The sequence below is a fragment of the Cyprinodon variegatus genome, unplaced genomic scaffold (genome assembly GCF_000732505.1).
Source record: "Cyprinodon variegatus isolate N-32 unplaced genomic scaffold, C_variegatus-1.0 Scaffold430, whole genome shotgun sequence".
Taxonomy (NCBI): domain Eukaryota; kingdom Metazoa; phylum Chordata; class Actinopteri; order Cyprinodontiformes; family Cyprinodontidae; genus Cyprinodon; species Cyprinodon variegatus.
This window is the reverse complement of record NW_015150883.1, coordinates 157,439-178,861: the sequence shown is the minus strand read 5'-3', so window position 1 is coordinate 178,861 and position 21,423 is coordinate 157,439. Positions and strand designations below refer to the sequence as shown.

The 21,423-nt window shown below is 40.2% G+C and overlaps 1 protein-coding gene across 3 annotated transcripts; it reads right to left on the bottom strand.

Annotated features, from left to right (window-relative positions):
- Positions 1-623: 623 nt before the first annotated feature.
- slitrk4 (SLIT and NTRK like family member 4) lies at positions 624-19,168 on the bottom strand. Of its 3 annotated transcripts, none has more exons than XM_015388620.1 (3): positions 17,964-19,152; positions 14,801-17,336; positions 624-1,035 (listed from the first exon to the last, which is right to left on the bottom strand). In XM_015388620.1, the coding sequence occupies exons 1-3, from the start codon at positions 17,964-17,966 to the stop codon at positions 998-1,000; spliced, it is 2,577 nt and encodes an 858-aa protein (XP_015244106.1). In that variant the 5' UTR covers positions 17,967-19,152; the 3' UTR covers positions 624-997. The 3 variants fall into 3 exon arrangements, with proteins under 3 accessions (XP_015244106.1, XP_015244104.1, XP_015244107.1); XM_015388618.1 differs by lacking the exon at positions 624-1,035 and having other exon boundaries at positions 12,442-17,336; positions 17,964-18,990; positions 19,074-19,168; XM_015388621.1 differs by lacking the exon at positions 624-1,035 and adding an exon at positions 12,442-14,198.
- Positions 19,169-21,423: the final 2,255 nt, after the last annotated feature.

The following is a 21,423-nucleotide window of genomic DNA, read 5'->3' as shown; positions in this document are numbered from 1 at the left end:
GCTGCATTTATTTTGTCAGGGAAAACTAATCCTGAGTCAGTTAAAAGTCAGGGAATTCTGAAATGATGTCAGACTGTGGAAACCCTGAATAAAATAACTATATATAATGATTCTCTAGAAAAGTCACATTATATTAATAGTATCATCTTGTATAAACATACAGTGACTCTAAAATAAAAGTTATTCATTTGTGACATTGACTTCTGTCCTGTGATTTATCTTAAGTTTTTAACCTGTCAAGTTTTTTTTTAGATTTTTAACATTACAATTTATATTTTTCCAAGCACACAACAGTTTAAAGCAAAGTTTAGTTTGAAAAGAATGTGCAGGAAGGATTGAAAAGCATGTTAACACGGTAATGTAGGCTTGAGTTCATTATCTGACGCATGCAGATACACACCAGGAACCTGGAAACTTAAAAAATACTGAATTACAAAAAACATTTAAAAAACAAACATGTTTCATTGATATATATACAAAAATGAATATTAGGAACTATATTTATCAAACATTATACTGGGCAAGTAAAAATTGTTTCTGGGCAAATGAAATGTGAAAGTCACTTGCCCAAAGGGCAAGTGGTAAAAATCCTTAAGATCAACCCCTGATTAATATATGAAATGATAGAAACTACGTTTTCCAACCACACTCTGTTAGCAATGGAGTCATTTATACAGGTTTATTAGGAAGTTACTGTTCTTGGTAGAGATGGTCCATCCGTATGGTTAGATACTGATGAAGAAAGGACAAACTGCTTCTATTTATAGACAGATGGTCCAGCCTTGTTTCATGCTGTATCCACAGAGGGCAGCTTTCTGCACGGAGGAGATATTTCAATTTCTAATAATAGATATTAAAATAGAAAAGTATGACATCCATTCCAACTCTGCATTTGAATAAATGGTCTTAATCCTCGGAGAGAAGCGTCGAAGGGAGGAACAGTGTCTTTATGACCTCTGCAGAGAGGAGGGAGACGTTTGATTATACAACGGTGAAATCAGTTTGAAGTGCTCCTCAAGCTTTGATGTTTTCCCTCTGCGAAAAAAACAAAAAACTGCAAAGTCATCATAAAAAACCCATAAGTTTGCTGAAATGTGTCACACCGTAAGACAATATCCAAAAAGCTATTAGCAATGCAATCGGAGGCTATTTGAGAATTAAAGCCCAACAAGCTCACTGCTAAGGCCAAATCCAAATAAACAGTGTAAGCGCTAAATCTGTGGTGTCAGGAGTCTTTAAGCTGCCTTCAGCAGAGTCCACATTATTACCAAAGCTGGCCCGCTACACGTCCTTGAGGGGCCAATTCATTAGTTAGCTGAAAAGCCCAATCAATCACAATGTATCTGCTAAGACTATGGATCATAATTCAGCTCAGGTACTGCAAAGAGAGAGCGTGAGAGGAGGGACAGCAGAATGAGACGATGGATGGACAGAGACAGGGTGCGACAGACTGGCAGCCGAGCGGTGGAGAGGAAGAGGGATGAATGCAGCGATGACTGGAGGGGCGGCTTCCAAGGAGATGCTTGGTGTTGCAGTTGTTAAAGACGACCTGCCAAAGGTTCTTTGCTTCCCCTCAGACATCTTCCCTAAAACCAGGAGGACAAAAAGAGCTGGTGATTAAAATAACGTGTAGGGACCATTACAAACCTTTGGGGGACTTCTCTTCAGGTCAAATTAATTGCACGTGTGTGTGTGAGTGTTACAGAGCAGCAGCCGTTAGCTCATGCTTACCGCTTCTTTCTTTAAGCCGTCAGTTCGGGAATGCTCTGTGTTCCATTATGTGATATAAGTTATTGATTAGAGTAAGCAGGAGCAAAAGAAAAGCCTCTTAGCTGTTCCCCTGGGAAACACAGACAAAACGCTGCAAGGGTTGTTTTTTTTTCTCCAAGGTCTTCTCCCTTCGTCTGCAATTGTTCCTTCGTCTTCATTGATCTCTCAGGGATCAATATAATAAACAGAAACAGGTGTATGTTTGGAACAGCAGGAAATGTGAGCACATTGATCACAACCCCTTCATACACGAGCATCTGTCCACACCTCGTATGAATTAGTTTATCAATGATTTCTCAAGGTTTCTCTCCCAAATGAAATGGATTTTAATTATCTGTTAAATTACCCTGGTTCTTGATTTGGGCCACTATAACTCTGTGCACTATTTAGCCACTCCAAATGGACAGGATAATGACACAGCAAAGGATCAGGGTAAGAGACAGAAAATTGGAAATAGCAATTCACAGTCATTGGTAATGCTTCCTAAAATGATCTCCAATCAGGTGCAATGTCCTACATTATAACCATAAACATATGTCAGTCATATAATGTGAAAAAACCAGAACAATTATAACAATATTGTGAGCTAAGAAGGATGATTCTTACCAACACCTTTCTATGCCGCATACCTGGTCATCTCCCACTCCATCCTGGCCCTGGTCGTAGGGATAGCAGTCTGAGCAGAGAATCCCAGAATTCCATCTCCAAAGACTCTTCCTCCAGCTCTGCTAGGGGAAGTCGGAGGCGCTACATGGCCAGCAGAGAGACATAGACCCTCCTGAGTGTCCTGGGTTGTCCCCTGGAGCTAACTGGGCGCTCAGATGGCTAAATGGGCACTGAAACTGCTAACCGGGTGCTCAGACTGCTAAATGCATGCTCAGAGTGCTAAATGGGTGCTAAAGTGCTAACTGAGTGCCCACACAGCTAAGTGGGCCCTCAGACTGCTAACTGGGTACTAACATGGCTAACTGGGTCCTAAGAGTGCTAACTAACTGGGTGCTCAGTCAGTTAACTGGGCCGTCAGACTGCTAACTGGGCCCTCAGAGACTAACTGGGTGTTCAGACTGCTTACTAAGAGTGCTAACTGGGCAGTAGGAGTGCTAACTGGGCCCTCAAACTATTTACTAGGTCCTAAGAGTGCTAACTGGGTGTTAAGAGTGCTAAATGGGCTCTATGAGTGCTAACTGGGTGTTAAGAGTGCTAAATAGGCTCTATGAGTGCTAACTGGGCGCTCAGACTGCTTACTGGGTGTTCAGACTGCTAATTTGGTACTAAGAGTGCTAACTGGGAAGTAGGAGGGCTAAATGGGCCCTCAAACTGTTTACTAGGTCCTAAGATTGTTAACTGGGTGCTAAGAATGCTAACTGGGTGCTCAGTCAATTAACTGGGCCCTCAGACTGCCAACTGGGCCCTCAAACACTTACTGGGTGTTCAGACTGCTAACTTGGCGCTAAGAGTGCTAACTGGGCAGTAGGAGTGCTTACTGGGCCCTCAAACTGTTTACTAGGTCCTAAGAGTGCTAACTGGGTGCTAAGGGTGCCAAATGGGCTCTATGAGTGCTAACTGGGCGCTCACACCACTAAGTGGGCAATCAGGCTGCTAACTGGGTGCTCAGATTGCTAACTGCTAATTGAGAGCTCGGGTCAGTGGGACTAAAAAATATGCCTGCTGTTCCATGGTGTTCTGGCCTTATTATTATGCACTTATTGTTGAAATGCTTCATTGATTGTGTATGTCCAACTCGGGAAACAAGTCATTTCATTTTTACTTATGTAAAATATCCATTGATGTTGGCACAACATTTCCACCCCTCATCTCATCAGATCATAAAAACAAACCAGTAAAGGAAGTACAGCTTAACAAGTGTAGAAAAATGTATTTTATTTAGTTTGATTTAGGCAGCTGAGACCTGAACACAAAAGATTAGGGATTGAAGATTGAAGGAAAAGCTAATTTCACAAAAAAAAGAACATGTTGAAAGAAGAGTTACTAGAAAATGATAAATCTGGGGTAACCACATGAAAACCAACATAAGCCAATGAAGCAGCATAATAAGCGCCATTATAGAAGTAGAGAGGAGTCAGCGTCCTTAGAACCATAACTTGGACAGAACCGTACCTTCACACGTTAACAGTCCAGGATTACAGACTCAGCAGCTTTTTTATTTTTCTTAAAATGTTGTCATTTCAAAAAGAAAACACTGAAGGTTAAACGCCAGAAATGATTTGGTGACTGAATGAGAGTATGCTCAGAACGGAAACATTGACTTCACTGAATTATTTGACCATGAAAGGTGTCAGTTTTTACACGGGTGAATGTATCCCTTTAGTCACTATCTCATTGTCCTTTACAGACCTCCGGGTATAAAAGAGAAAGGGAAAAAAATCTCATTCACAGGGAAGAACAGGAATGAAGAATTAAATTAAATTAAAGTGTCGACATGGAGCGAAAAGAGGCCCTGGAGGAATGTTATGAAAAAGCAAAGAGAGCTCTCTCATCTACTTTACTCCGGCTTTAAATTAAAGGCAGAACAAGACGACTTTAGAAGGTGTCACATTTCTGCTGCTCTATTAAATAAGTTATATCCAGAAACACCAAGAACCTGGAGCTTTACTGACAGCTTGTCCTTCTTACAGTCAAGGCAGGCCAATGCCTCAACAATAGCCTACCTTCTTATCATAGTGCTAACATCTGCCTTGCCATTTATTAGCACCCATTCCTATCTGTCACTAGAATCCATTCACTAGAATTCAGTCTGCATTACCAAACTAACATTCACCTGCCTTACTATCACCATGTTAACATTAGCCCACCTCACTGTCACCAGGTTGAAATTAGCCTGCCCAGCTGCCACCATTCTAACATTAGCCTACCTCCTTGTCACCATGCTAACATTAGCCTGCCTTGTCATGATCGCAGTTGCTCAATTAATTCACCAGCCGTTCCCTCTGCGCTCTCTAATTTTCAGTCATCTTATTCACCTGCTCTATGTATATGGTTCAGCCCAGCTATCGGGGCCAGATCATTTTTCTTAGTCTATTTGTGTCATGTTTTCGTGTTAGTTGTTCATGTTTATTCGTTTTTGAGTTTAGTTAAGTCCCTGGTTCATGCCCTGACTCTTGGGGGTCCTGTGTGTTGAGAGGGTGTTTGTTTCTTGTCTCCTTATCATGTCCCGGCCCTCTGGTTTTGGCTCGGAGTGTGGGGGAGGTTGGTTTTAATTCCCATAATCCTGGAGTATAGTTGAATCCTTGAATGTAGTTTTAAGTTCTGCCGTTATCCTGGTACCATGTCTTGTGTCTGTTCCTCACAACCACTGAGCCCGTCTGTCTCCATCTGAGCGTGTCTGTCTGTGCTCACTGCTGGACTCTTAGAACTCTGAACCTGCCTAAACGCTCATTGGATTCCTGGAACCCAGGATCTATCTGTTCCTGTTTGGATCGGAACCCCTCAACAGGGTAAGGACTCCTGGATCTCAGAGAAGTCCTGTTCTGAACTGTTTCCCTGACCTGTATCAATCTCCTGCCTGCTAACTGGGGCTGCTGCATCTGGGACACTGCTCATTTCCCAGTGCTAATTGGCCTGTCTTAATGTCACCATTCTGATATTAGCCTACCCTAGCTAGCAAACATTTCTGCCATAATGCTAAAATTAATGTTGCAACTAATTTCAAATAAGAAGCCACCCTGGTAAAAACTGGAAATCAGGTATTACAGATAAAGGTTTGCTTCATAACAAACATTGAACCTGAAAATTGTTTGTTTACATTCCTACATTTGATCATTTGTGTTGTTTTAAACTGATTTTAAATCTCCATTACAGCACCTACAGAGAACTACTGCATTTAACAGTTGGAGGGTCAAATGTAGCTATACTAGTACCTGCCAAACTGAATGTGATGTGACACATAGATGCAGGTTTTAGAATATATTATATGGACCCCAGACCAAATATGCTAACATCAATTTAAAAAAAATAAATTAAAATTTGTGACTTCAGTAAAAGAGACTAAGTATATTTCGGGTCTACAGTAAAATCAGAAAACATAACAGATATGGAACCGTTTCCTGAAAATACAAATTATTTTTAAAGGATGATGAACTGAAAACAGGAATTTCTTTCCAATAAACAGGAGCAAATTTGAATAGATACACAATTGGTAGAAGATTCACTTTATGGAGATTGCAGATAGATGTTACAAATGATACTTCACAGCCCCAGAAAAAAAAAAACATTAATAAAAATCCCTCAAATAACCCAAATATATATGAAAGACGTTGGTCATTAGATACCGCAGTTATACCTGAATTATCTCATGGCAAATTATTTACCAGCTGGACAGACGTGTTTGATCCTGAACCTCAGGATGTGGTTAAACCTCTGCAGGATTCAAAGGTGTTCAATCTTTGTTGATATTACTTTTAATAGCATTAAGAAATGTTTTAAAGTCAACTTAATAAAGCCAGAGGTTTTCCCCATGAAACTGAATTTATTCCTTAAACGTTAAAACAACTTAAAGGATTACAGGCTTATCCCATCACCATTAAAATAAGAAAAATAAAAAATGTATAAAGATAAGTTGGATTTAAATAGATTTTATTTCTTTTTATCCTATTATCTATTGCTATTGCATTGTTCTCTTCTCTGTGTTTATTGCCTTTTTGGGAACAGATCAGTAGCAGAGCTCATGGTAGCAACAGTAAAATACAAAAAAAATAATTTTTTATTTTAGTTTTCTGTCAAAGAAAAAAATATATGAAAAAACTTAGTCTTTTAAACTGTTAAAGCAAACTACAGTAAAGAAAGAAACCATGTGCAGTCTGTCTGAGTCATATCACTGTTTAAACTAGTTAATCTAAATGATTATTAGTATTTCTGTTGGAAGGATTGTTCAGAGTTAGAATAAAGGCCGTCTATTGATTATTAAAGCAGATGTTTAATCCATTGAGGGATATTAAACCAAGCATTAGAAGGGCTATATCTAAATATGTGAAACCTGTTGTACATCCAAACCAATATGAAATCAATAAAAAGTTGTTCTCTTTAACCATCAGTGATGTTCCTGATATATTCATACCTGGGATTAGAAGAGCTCTAAATATTCCTTCAAAGCCCCAAATGGAAAAGGAACAGCCATAATGAGTGTAAACTTATAACTGGAGCTGGAAGAAGAGGATCAGCAGGATGAGACCAGGTAAGATGGATGACACCCGGGTAACCATGGTGAAAAGATCAGCTGCAGCAGAATGGCTTCCACCAGCGGCTGTTTGGGGCAGATTTCTGCTTTTTTAAGAAAAGGTAAAAAATGAAAAATAGTTTAGAGAGAAAAAAAAAGAAAACAGTATATAGAGAAGTGTTACCTAAAGAGGCAAATGTTTTATAACAATAAAGGTTTTTAAAATGCTGAAACTTTTCTCTTAGTTTTGTTTTTATGGCTGCTTGTATCCATCCTCAGGTTTGGTTCTTCTTTACTACGACTGTCCGTAAAATCTCCTCTCAGGACGCCTTCCTGTGCAGCCTTGGAAGGTTTGTGAAAAATGTCAGCGATTCCATGATTCCAGGTGTGAATAAGTAAGAAATAAGGACTGATTCTAGAGACTAGTTCTATAATCTTAAATATTTGGTTTTGTGGGCCTAAATAATTCAGCTGAAAATAATCAGAGGATCTTTGTGTAATCAGAAACCCTAACAGGATCACACTGCAGATTTCCTCCTTTCTTTCCATCAATGCGTATTTATCACAACAGACAGAGGTGTCGTATTTCTGTGGATCAGCGCCTGTTTAAAATCTACAGCTTCTTTCTTTACAGCCTCTTTGGATCATTGTGGGATTAAAAACATGACCTGTCTGATGTACCGTACTGATCTAAAACATCAAACCATTTATTTCTGAGAGGCTTTTCGCCCTGATTTATGTCCACGTCATCATTTTTGGCTTCTTAAAGAGAAAGTTTTATTTGCTTTGTTTGTGTTGTTGGATTAAATCACAGGAGAACAGACATTAAAATCAGAAAACCACCGTCTGAACAGAGTTTACAGACCTGTTTGGATCAAGGTTCTAACCCTGATTGCTGGTTCCCAGTCGGATCCAGTTTAGATGCCAGAAAGATCATTAAAACCAGGGGCAGATTTAGGAAATTTGGGGCCCTAGGCAAAGACATGCAGGGGGCCCCTGAACTGAGAAGACAATACATAAAACAGACCCATTATATAGATACAGACATTTTAATAGAATAGACATAAATTATCTGTTCTAGGTTGTGTCCCTCTCTTCTTGTCCCTTTTCTTCTTGTTTTCCTCTCTATGTTTTGTACTCAGCTGACTTTTCATGCCGTCTCAAAAGGAATGAAAGATTTTATCCAAGCACTAAGCTCACTTAGCTGATTGCTCCTTCCTGTGTTTTCAAAAAAGGCGACGGCAAAAGTAAGTAAGTCCTTCTTTTCACTGTAGACAAGCCATGATCTGCTTATCCGTTCTCCATTTTACATTTGGATGAAATAATAGCTGCATGAATCATGACAGCAGACAAGATAGAGGAGAGCAGGAGGCGGGGTTACCAATCTACTTGCTCTGGAGAGCAGAGTTTGCTGCTTTTAGATGTTGTCACCAAAGTCTGTTGTAGCAGAAAAAAGTCGCCAGATTCGAAAATAGGGTCACACTTAATATTATCAGCTTTCTGATGTCATTTTAGCAAAAGGATTTTTATCAAAAACATAATTAATGTGCACAAATAAGGAGTAGTTGTATTAACCATACATGTAAACAGGGTTTTATGGGCCCACCAGGAACTTTGGGCCTTCGGCAACTGCCTAGTATTTCCCAATGGTAAATGGTTATGGTAAATTAAAATCAGGGGTCGACAATTTAATAGTTTTTAGAAAAAAAATAAAGAAATTAAGCATTATAAATATCCAGTCGTGGTTTTAATAAATCCCACCCAGATCTATGTGTTATAGATCAGAAGCAGAGCAGATCTATGTTGATGCAGATGTCAGAGAAGCAGCTGCATGAGGAAGATATCAGAGTATGGTTAGTATTTTATACTCAGACATCCAGAACGTGAGGGTTTGATTTGAGAAACAATACAAAGTTAATGTAAATATGAAGACAGACATCTTTCTATTGGGCTTTATCCACAGACCCGAATCAGCTGCTAAAATAATAGAAATGCTGCTTTCCGTCGGCTGGATGTTGAAAGCTGTTCCCTCTCTGTATCCCAGGCACACAGTGCCCCTTGTGGCTAATATCAAACCTCCTGTAGGAATAAAAGCCACTTCTAGCTGAGCCTCCATCGCCCATTCCCTGTTTTCTATCCCTGCAATCAGTCATGATGCCAATAAAGACTCTATAGAAACCCAGATACTCTGAGCTGCAACAGGCACATTTTAACACTTAATATTCAGCACAGGGTTACATAATAGCCTCTGCAGCAGGTGGGCTGAGAGCGGAGAGAGAAACAAAAACACAAGGCCTTTATATGTGTTTGCTGTTTTGACTCGAATCTAATGGGTTCAGTTAGAAATGAAATCTTCTCTCTGCCGCGGTGGTCAGCCTTGATCTGAAAAGAGGACCCCAGCAGCGAAGCTGGACCTAAAACCCGCCCTTTTTGCCAGACGGCCTGGCTCGTCTGCCGGATGAATTATCTGTCGGTGTCGTGTGAACAAGGATTTGACAGAAGGTTGAGTAAAAGAGGAGACAAAAGTTAGGACGTATCAGATTCCCTCACCCCACTTCCCACATGCCTTTTTTAGTTCATAACTGCCGAGGCTATTAATTATTAATGAGGACAATTCTCCGGCGTGTGGGATGAGTCATGCTTCCTGCTACCGGGTCTTTCACGAGCCAAAAAGGTTGGATTGCCACAGAAGAAAAAAGAAAAAAAAGAGAGAAAGGGGAATTTTTAACCCTTGAAAGGCATTAAAGTTTGATAGAAGTGCCTAAAAACAGATGGTGTTGGGCGGCTGGACAGAGGGGAGCTGCTGTGGAAGGAAAACAAGACAAAAATAACTTCCTTTTGTTTTAAAACGGTTCAAATCGCCCAAAAACAAACAGGCAAAAGCTGCAAAGATTTTAACATCATTAGATGACAATTTTTTTCTATTTCTTGCTCTAAACTTGAATTCAGTTTATTTCTATAGCATCAATCCACATTGTGTGATCTTAGGTCAGTTTATAGATCCAGATCAATCAGATCATCCAGTCAGATTAATAATGAACATTACCAGTTATTGTCCTCACAGCTGCCATCAGCTCACATTACCTTTATCAATTTAATGTTAAATGTTAATATAATTAAATTACACATATTTTAAAATCAGGTGTTTCAGGAAATGCATTGAATAAAAGCAAATATAAGATCATATCGGATTAAAAATAAGCAGTTCTAAACCTTGATAGTTAATTAATTTTTAAAATTGAAAAGGAAACCCAGAACTTTATATGGCACCTATTTACAGATTTAGTATTTGCATTGTGCTGCTCAATATGAAAGCCAAACTAAATATTAAATCACTCGGCCACGGCTCCACATCACTTTGATCTTTCTCCTCTTTCAGTTTATACCAGCATACATCCTGCTAATCGCTAATTTCTGTTAAATGTATATTATTTTTGAAGAGATTTTATGTTAGCCTGCTTCCTCAGAATCTTCTCATCATTCATTGCTATGGAGGAACAACTGACTGAAAAATCTAGAGCTAATAGTGTCAGAGTGGCTTTACAGATGCAAACTTCTGCTTCAGTGGCTAAAATATTCCAGAAGGCTCCATTTAAAAAAAAGACATCTCTAAAAGAATTAAACACTGCAAATACACAAGACAAAGAAGCGCCCAAATGATAAACACTTAGAAAACATATAGAAGATCAGATTTATCCAAACTGAGGATTTAAAAATTGCTAAGTTGGGTTTAACACCCATCAAATGGAAACATGTCAGCAATGTCATGTAAATGGAAAAACACAATCTGCATGATCGTTCATTTAAATTTGACTTGATTAGAATTAGCAGTGGAGATGTTTGGGTTTGTTTGGAATTAGTTTGCATATCAAAGTTTTAGTGAAATTAAAAAAGCTAACAGCTAGCCATAATGCCAGTTGTTGGCTGGTTTTAGCTCCTCAAAACAACCTAAACTAAAAACATAGATCTTAAACTGCAACATCTTAGTGGTAATTAAACACCAATGGCTTCATTAGTCGCTGTTTTCTTTTCGTGCTTCTAGGCTAATTTAACATCGTCAGAGGCTGCAGCTGCGTCGCTTGATCTTCACTGGAATCATTTTGTCAGACGTTCCATACTCTATGGGGAGTTTGACGGCGCTAGCAAGTCAGGTTGATGCAATCGAAAGCTTTAGCTAAAATAGCCTTTGCATATTTTCACTATCCGATCTGTCCTGAAGCACGATCCGCCCTGCGCATGCGCCGTTAGCTCATATGCGCTTACAGATATAAATACGGGTCACCCTCCATTTTATTTTGTTAAAAAGATCTAAATGATGTTTTACTCCCCCCAAAAATAGTAAGCATGCTAAGATATAATTTGTATTAAAGGTTAATAATGAATTTCCTTAGAAAATAAATGCTTTAAAATCCTTTCTGTTTTATCAATCGTCTCTTCCCCCATCTGCACCAGAAATGGGATCTTAAGCTACTTCTGGTGGTTACCATTAATGCATATAGTGCGTAATCTAAAGAAAGAAACAACTAAAATGCAAATAAACATGGTTTAATCATATTTTGCCGGACTTCTCTGAGCATGTCCCATGGTGACGTCAGAGAAGCAGTTTAATAAAGAAAATGTAAAAAGCATCACAATTGTCTCACATAAGTTATTAAAAATGCTATTTAACAATGTATACTAGCATTCTTTAGTGAGTTAAAGATAGAAATACGTCGTTTTAGTACCAAAATTACATTATTGATGGACACCCGGATGTATATTTGTTTGCGTATGTGCAGGACGGATCGTGCTTCCTGGACAGGTCGGGTAGTGACACATAGGTCACTTTTAGCCTTTGCATTATAACCTTTAACCTTAGCATAGATAACCTTTGCATAGGTAAGCTCCAGTTGTTTGGCTCTAAAGACAGCAAAAAAATGGAGTCAGATTATTGTCATTTTAAGCTGTTTTCAGCTGAGGATTTTTTTTTTTTTTCAGTTTTAGCATCTATGCCATTTACCCAATACAGATGAATTCTAATAAGTCTGCTAATGACTTCCCAGAACAGGATTTAGAGTGTGGACAATCAGCTAAAGATAATTTTAATAACATTTCATTTAAAGTGAAGCTTTCAGCTGAACAAAGTCATTTAAAGGCATTCTATATAACCTCAACAGCCTTTTCTACTCAACAGTCTTGTAGCTATGCTAATCTGGAAGGGGAGGCAGAGGACGGCGTTCTGCACTGCAAAACTGAAATTAAATTTGTCATTCTTTTCTCAAAATACCTGCTTTTGTTCTTGAATTGAGGAGGTATGTGAGACACTTAGCCAATGGAACAAGAATTTACATTTAGAATAAGAAATAACAATTGCATTGTATATTTTCAAGTGCACATTATCTAAATATCTTACTATAAGAGTAGAAATACTCATTCCTTTGGCAGATAATGTCATTTACCTACTGAAATCAAAGGTGAATAGACTTAATTTAAGAAATATTAACTTATTTTTAGATCGTTTTTGCAGTGTGTGTCTGACGTTGCTCTCAAAGATGTGATAGATTGATGTAGTTTTACATTTCTGCAGTGTAAAAAAGTATGAAAGGTTTTAATTTAAAGGAAAAAGGGGACACAGTGCAAATAGGTGCTCATTTTAATATCTTGATTTCAACATGATTATACAAGAGAAAATGAACCAATGTACAGGAGATTTCTGACCAATAAAAAAATTGTATTTATTATACTTCTCATGATACATTCTACTCATTTGTAATGTCAAAAAACACTCAGAAATTTAACTTAACAATGCTTTTTTAAATAAGGACCAAATAGAGTTAAGCTGATAAAATAATTTTAAAATTCCTGACAGCTAAACCCCAAACTAAATGAAATTATTTGAAGCCATCATGTCTGATATTTTTATTTTTTTTTTACTTTTATTGCACATGGTGTTTTATGATGCGATTCTGTCCAAGTCTAATAATTTAAATTGTTGATTAGTTGGTTCCCTCAGCTGTGGCATCAGAACGCCTCCTCTCCCAAACACAACAATGCCAGAAGCACATCAAGTTTAATGCACATTTATTTTGGTTGCATAATGTCGATAAGAAATCTTTTTTTTTTTTTTTTTTTCCCCCATTGGGAGATAGAAGAATCGGGAAACTGCTCAGAGGTTTTACAGACTATCAGGCCTCCTCTTGTCAAGATGAAAAAGAAACGCTAAAGATTGCATTTCACACTCTTTTTGTCTGCAGGTTCAAGCTGCTCGGCACAATGAAGAGAAGCAAAGACCCACTTAGAGCAAATCAACAGTCACTCTGCTCAGCCTAAAAATAGCTCTGAAGAGTTCTTTCAAGTCCTCTCCGCTCATTTTCTTTCCCCTTTTTAAATAATACCAATAATTCTTAAATAATCCTGTATAGAAAAATAAGTTAACTATGTTGTTAATTCTTTTAACTAAGAATTGAGCGCTGGCGAGGGGTGCAGGATCACTGATTGAAATATATTATGGGTTGGTTTTAACACTCTGATTCATAGTCTCTCGAAGATGCTCCGTCGCACAGTATCAGTGTGTACTCCTGTGTAGATGTCAGTCTGTTCTTGTAATTTACAAACCAGTCCCACAGATACAAACAATGTAAGACTTACAAAATAAATCCCAGGTTACGCTTACATGGCAAGCAGCTTTGTAACTTTTTTTTTTTTACCTTCAGGTTTCTTTTTCATTTTTTTTCCCCCAAGAAATAATGTCTCTGACAGTGTATGTGCCGTTAGATTTCACCCCCCAAAAAACATACGTTTACTGTAAGTAGCAACTTCAAAGAGAAACACAACTCCATTCAGAAGACACTATATTTAACATGGCTCTTTACACAAGAAAGCAAGTCCTTAAATCATTCCCAAAAAAAAAACAAAAATGAGTTTTACAGTGCCCTCAGTTGCCATTAATGCAAAACAGGAGCCGTTTATCCCCCCAGCAAAAGAGCGGGCGTGCTGCTGCTGGTGGGTAATCCAGACAAGATGGCAGAGAGTCTGCTGATGACTTCAGAAAGGGCCTCCAGATGCGAAACACCGCCATGATTTCAACCAAAAAAATACCGGAAAAAAAGTGGCATCCATAAAAGTCCACAATTGTTCAAGACCTCATTCCAGAATCAACAATCCTTGATCCCTTCCAGAACAAACGGTTAACACCCGATGCTCCCCCTTCTTATTCCCTTTGTTAAACACGGCCTGATGGCAGCGAGGTATATTCTCAAGCACTGTTTTCAATACCCTTTAATTTGGTTGAAACAACAAAAGGAGGAAGAAAAGAACAAAAGGAGAACAAAAAAATAAGTATCAATATCATTAGCAGCAAAAATACTATGACTGTAAGGTTGATTTATTTTTCTTTAGGGTCCTGTGGGATGTTTGCAGGATTCGTACAGGTAGTGGCATGGATAATCCAAAAGGTCTTTCTCTCTGAAATACATCCACACCATTTATAATAACAGCTTTGTAGTGTGGAGCCATTTTGTCTATCTCTGCATTGGTCATTAAGGATTTCCAGAAGGCACTTTTTCATTCTGTGTGTGTGTGTATGAGCGAGATAGAGAGACAGAAAGAAAGAAAAAGAGAGAGAGAGAGAGAGGGTGGATGTAGGAGAAGACAGAAAGCCGGAGATGAGAGCAGTTGAATAGTGTGTGTGTGTGAGGCTTGAAGAGCACACAGAAAAAAAGAGAGTTTGCCTGTCTCTTGGCCTGTTTGTGTGTAAGTAATCAATTCTGACCATCAAACACAACAGTCCCTACATTTTACTAAGGGCAGTCTGCTCCTCGAGCACCTGCAGGTAATCAGGTGTCCCCTGGAGCTTGGCTTTCAACTCGTAATACTCACTTTTCCTCTGCTCCACCACGATCTTACTGTGGTTCCCACCTATCAGGGAGGATTTCTTCATCTTTTTATCCAGTGTCTTTTCAGGATAGCGGATTTCGTACCCGCCCATCCCTATACTGTTAAAATCTCTTTTGCTGTCCAAGAAGTTGTGGATGAAAAGGCTGGGTTCTCGGTTAGGGAGAAACTCCTCGAGCTCGTCGATGGTGCTGAGGCGTTTGTTGCGCTCCAAAGTGGAGAGCAGGTCCTTGTCCTTGTCGGGACAATTCCGGAGGATGATCTTCTGTCTTTGCGAGTCTGCAAACTTAAAGCCAGCATCCATGTCTGAGGAGCGTCCCATGCCGCAGGTGTGGCTCTTGCCAATATGCTCAATGGTCTGGGGAATGAAAGTTTCGCCTCCCAAGTCATCCCCTGGGATGGATCCTTTTTTGCCAGATTTATGGCCGTGCCGACGAAGCTGAAGAGACAGTGAGCTGCATTCCTGGTTCCCCAGCCCCTCCTGCCTGCCTGCAGGTTTTTTATTCCGCCTTAGGACAAAGACTAGAAGGCAGAAGGCCACAAACACAGTTAGGATAAGCACCACTAGTATGCTAAGGATCATAATCGAGAGAGGTACAGGCCCTCCTGGAGGTGCCTTGCCCACTCCTGCTGGTGACACTGAGGTCAAAACTGGAGTGGCGCTAGTAATGATAAGTGGAGGTCTTGCAAGCCTAGGACAGAGAATCTCATTTTTTATTAAACGCAGCTCGATGTTGGCAAACTGCACAGGAGAGGCACATTTCACCTCTTTTGCAGCCACTCCATCACTTAGTTTCTGCAGCCATAGCTTGAGTGCAACCAGATCACAGGAACACTCCCACGGGTTCCCCTCCAGGTCTATCTGGGTAAGTGACCGAAGCTGGTCCAGGACGCCGCTCACTGGCAGTGTCATGAAGTGATTGTTTTTTAGATTAAGTCTTGCTAGAGGGACGCCAGCAAAAATATAGGCAGGGAGACTCCGAAGGACATTGTTGTTAAGATACAGGAGTTGTAAATTGGGCATAGAATCAAATGTGCTTGCGAGGATCTCTTTGATGGCGTTGTATTCCAAATAAAGGTACTGCAGGTTTGTGAGGCCCAAAAACATCTCTGGGTGTAGTTGTTCAAGTTGGTTTCCATTCAAATACAGTCGCCTCAGATTAGTGAGGTTAGCAAACACACCTTTTTGTACCGCTGCAATTTGATTACTTCCAAGATGGAGCAAATCTAACCCCTCAAATCCTTGGAAATCACTTTGGCTGATGTCACGGATGTAATTTCCACTTAAGTGAAGCTTCTTGGCATTTGGGGGTTTGGAGGTAAGATCAGCAAGATTTCTTATACTTCTTTCTTGACAGCTTACACTAATGCCAAAGTCAGACGGGTGGGCTTTACAGCTGCAGGGGAGTGGACACATCATTGGGGGAGTCCGTGTCTGAAATGAAACAATTGGTCTGGTTTTTCCAAAAGGGGGTAAACCGGCCACAATTCCATTTCCATAAAATTTAGATGAGTCTGTTGTTTTTGTTGATTTTGTGGCAGCAGGAGCCATTGTGGTCGGGGCCATATTTGAGGGCCCCTGCCCGTTTTCAGGCAGTGCAGGTGGCATCCTGATATCAAATTCGCTTCCCGTTCCCATTGGACAAAGCTCTTGTCTGTTGGTTTCTTTCAGAAGTCTCCCATATAAGTCACTTGGTGTTTCACATATGGCCTCACCAATAAATATATTGTAGGGCATATTTTCAAGCCATGCTTTCAGAGGTGCTAAATCACAGGTACAGTTCCAGGGGTTGTCGTCCAGCTGCAGCTCTACAATGCGACCGATATGTTCCAGGACCCCTATGTAAGGAAGGTTCTGGATCCTGTTTCCTCTTATATCCAAGTGCGTGAGAGAAGCGAAGCGGAAAATGTTCTCAGGAAGTGCCTGTATGAGATTGTCATTCAGAATAAGCACTTTGAGTTTGTGCAGTTTGTTAAATGCTCCCTTTTCGATGTATTTTATTAGGTTGTAGTCAGCCTGAAGATATTCCAGGTTTTCAATGCCTTGGAAAGTGTCAGCTCGCAGCACCTTTAACTCATTATTATTAAGGTGCAGCTGTTTCAATGCGCTCATCCCCATGAATGCGCCGCCTTCAATGTTCTGCAATTTATTGTTCCCCAGCTGCAGTGACACAGCGTGGGTGAAGTTGAGGAACGAGTTTGGGTACAGTATGATTAGAAAATTGTTCTGGAAGTTCACGTGGTACAGGGAAGAGGCCGGAGGGATGAGCTGCGTGGGCCGATAGACGGTGATCTTCTCGCAGTTGACGTAGAGCACGTTCTCCACCGACATGCACGAGCAGGCGCTGCAGGTCTCGGCCATCAGATCCGAGGCGGTTGGGTCCATCATCGGAGGTCCGTCTGACATGGAGGAGAGGGATGAGGAAAGGGAGCCCGAGATGGAGGAAAAAAAGGCTACCAGCAGGGGTACGAGCAGCATCTCGCCGGTTAGATAACCTCCCCCAGTAAACCATTTAGTAACCTTTGGGAAGAGATAAAAGAGAGAGACATGCAAAAACATTCAATCACTCAGGCGTAGACATCTATAGAAGCTCCATGTATGCACACACAGTACCAGACCCTTTACAATGCATAACATGTATCTGAAGACAGTTTCTTCATATCCAAGAAAAAAGAAAAATTCCAGTTTAATGCATTGGATTGCTCGGCATTTTCATTGCTGCCTATGTTGCTCTGGCTTTCATTTATTATTTGTTCTTACTCTTTATTACTAGACTAAAACTACCCAGAGTACCTAAACATACTGAACGCTGCTCATCTCTGCATCTTATTCTGGCATATGAGGCTGATGCTTTGCCTTAAAAAATGTCAAAGGCAGCAGACTGGTTTGGCTTATTAAACATGATCAAAGTCAAACCGCTCTAATTTTTCATGAGGTATCATCTAAACCCAGCTTCACATGGAATATTTGGCAGCACATAACCGAAGGAGGGGAAGAACTGGGACTGCTAAAATGTTGAGATGCCTGTATGGGACCATCATTGACGTCTATCAGACAGAAAACATGAAAGCAGTTCCAACCTTAAGGAGTGACCTGAGAAATGATTATCCTGAAAACATACCATCCTAAAACAAAAACATGACTTACCATAAGCTGCTGTGGCAATGAGCTCGGCTCCCTCCGGAGACTCGGGGCAGCATTGATGGAGACGTGCGCAAAACAGTCCTCCCAGATAGAGTGTAAGAGCGCAGACGGAATTGGGGGGGCGCAACAAGGTCTCTCCAGCCCCTCTATGTTCCAGTGCAGTTTTAACACAATTCAAGCAAAACTAGAAGGAGGACTGGGGAGGGGGGGAGTAACAGAGGAGGGAAAGGAAGTGGGGTGGGTAGATAGGGAGGGTGTGGGGGTCTGGTTTCATCCGATGCGTCTCTTGCTGACAGGTTCCCTTTGCTTGGAAAAATCTCCCCGCTGGTCATTTGGCCCCCAGGGTGGCTGTACTACCTCCATGGGAGATGGCTCATTGGCTGACAGAGGAGATAGAGGAGCGAGGTGAAGTAGGGAGCTTTTTCTCCTTTTTTCTTTTTTTTTACCTTTACAGGTCTTGACAGTGTGTCCAGAAACGCAGAGGCAGGAAAAAGGGCGCAAGACGAATGCAGACGGATAAATCTCTCATTGTTAAAGGATATTTCAACTAAAAAAAAAAAAAGGAGAGGAGGTTCCCACACTGATCGCCTGGCTTCAGATCTGCACCGCAACCTTCAACGATCCATGGAATAATAAATACGGGGTTGTTACCAGCTGAAGTTGCGCAAAGGGGTAAGTAGCAGCCAATGCGCTCCAGTGAGATACTGGGTTATTTTCCATCCCAGCAACATAGATCCATCATTGTTCTTTCCTTAAGAAGAGCTTCTTGTTTCCACCAGAATGCAATAGGTGTTCAATAAACGGGCAAAAGATGCTGCTCAGCTCATCTTATCAACATCACCCTCAAAAAACAAAAAAACAAAACACAGCCTGCTCAAAGAGTCATATTGAAACTAGAAATTTGCAGTCATTCAGTCCGCTGTGGTGCAAGTCAGGTGCTGGAAAGTCTGCGCTCTCACCATCCTTTCCATCCCCCCCATCAGAGTACAGTCAAACGCAACGATGGGAGCAAACTAGAGGAGCGTTCCTCCTTTAAAAAAAGGAAAAAGAAAAATTAGATTTGTATCCAGATAAAGATGTCGATGGTTGAGGAGGAGAACAGGATCTCATTACCTCGTCCTATAGAGGCTGAACGGGACCAGAAGTCTGCTAGTCTGCAGCCGCATTCATGGAGCTTCCCACACGACTGACAGAGAGGAGCGCAGAGATGTAGGGAGAGAGAGAGGGAGAGAGGGAGAGAGAGAGGGAGGGAGAGGGAGAAGCAGTCGGAGGGGGGGGGTCTCTCTCAGAAACTGAAAAAACCTCAGACCTTGAAACAGATCCATTATGTCGAGCAAACACTTCTGATAGCTGCATTCTCCATTTTCTGCATTTAGATCTCATCTGTTTCTTTCCTGTCATTAGTTTTTTATACAATTAATTCCTTTTCTCTTGTCCAACACTGTAAGATAATCAAACGGCTAAAAGAAAATAAGAAAAGCCACTTTTCTCATCCTCATTCGGACGGTTTGGAGGGAAGGAAAAGCTGCCACACGGCCACAGCTTCTATTGGTGGGGGGGGGAATGTGCACGCGTGTATGCGTGCGCATGAGCTGCATTTTAACCAGAGCAGAGAGGAGAGAGAGGAACTGACCGGAGGAGGGGGAGGAGGAGGTTGTTGCTGCGGTTGGAGAAAACTGATGAGGAGGAAGGTGGAGGAATTCACTTCATCCTCACAGCACTTTGCCTTTTTTTCTCCTTCTCCTCTTTTTATGCGTCTTTAGAAAAAAACAGAGGTGGGATTTCCTTCAAGATGGGGTCCCCCGTCCCACCCCCTCAGTGGTGGAGCGTGGAGGCAGACCAGAACCCTGGCTCTGTGGGAGCAGCAAGGAACTGACCTGAAAGGGGACAGCAGCAGCTGCAGAGACTCACCTCTGGCTTCCTCTGCTACAGGTGGTGCAGCCAAATGAAGGACGGCAGAGAGAGGGAGGGGCCGCAGGATGTCACCTGAGCGTGGAGGCAAACAGGTCACCAGGTAGCAGATGTTAGCGGTGACCTTTAGTGGCTCTGACTGAGCAGGAAAGAAGGTCAGGAGTGGATGTAACTGGGTGTCCATGGAGAATAGAGACTGGCAGCATGAGGAAGACCCCCCCCCCACCTGCAGATGTTTAAATGCTCTGATGTAAAAGGCCCTTCAGCGCAAATAGTATCAGAAGAAATATCGAAATCACAACGTTTAAGGTAGTTTTTATTTCATGAAAAATTCTCCTTTGTTATTTTTTTCAGTCATTTTAACTCATTGCATTTAATATCTAATTTATTTAATAAAGCATATTTAGTTTAAATGAATAAAAAAGAGGATTCCTTTCAAATGCATAACGTTTAGTCTTTGCATAATAATTAGGTGACCTATAACACATCAGTAGCATATTTTACTCTGAATTAAAGGTCAGTTATGCTTATGGGATAAACAAGAACCATACACTGGAAAAACGATCTACAAATAAGTTAAAATGTCTTAAATTAAATGTATTTAGCCTTAATTTGAGTAGGTAAATGAGATGATTTTCCAATTAAATGAGTATTTTTACTCTTAAAATAAGATATTTAGATAAAAATGAACTTTTTTTCAGATTTCTTATTTTGAATGTAAATTGTCTTGTTCGATTGGCAAAATGTCTCTTTTTCCTTCTGAATTCAAGATCAAATGCACCTATTTTAAGAAAAAAAAATGACTTATCTAGATTTAGATTTCTTTCCAGTGTAGAATCATAATGCATCACTTTTATTTTTTATTATTAATGATGATTTATAGAACAATCAGTCCATCTTATTGATTTAACAGCTTTATTAACCTTAAAGCCTATTCAAGATATATTGGAACACCAAATGATGCTTAATCTTAAAGTAATGCTTCAGTATCTTAATGAAAGTTAAAGTTTGTTTATTTACAGTAAGACACTGGGATCCAACCTGGCCTTAGTTAACCTTCATTATTAGAAAATAACTACAACTAAAGCACATTCTAAGAACAAATTTATTTTAAAATCCTAAACAGGTTCTAATTGAGTCAGGAGCCACCGTGGCCGTGTGAAGTGGGGTGCTCTTAGTGCCGTGAAATAAAAATTATTACCAAAATTTCACACAATTTATTAATTTCTTATGAATATTCTGAGAAATGATTTTGACTTCTTTAATTTTAATATTGCGTATATTTGAATTTGAATTGAATTATTTTGAGGCCTAATCAACATAAGGCAAGGCAAGGCAAGGCAAATGTATTTGTACTGTATAGCACAATTCAGTTCAAAGACAATGCAAAGTGCTTTACATGATTAAAATACAGGAAGATAAAACAGAATCAAAGCAAGCAGGAAAAAATGAAATAAAAAATGCAGAAACAAAAAAGAATATTAAAAACAGTTGGACTAAAGAAAATATGTTTTAGTTGAACTGTTTAACTAGAACAGTCGAAGGCAACGTA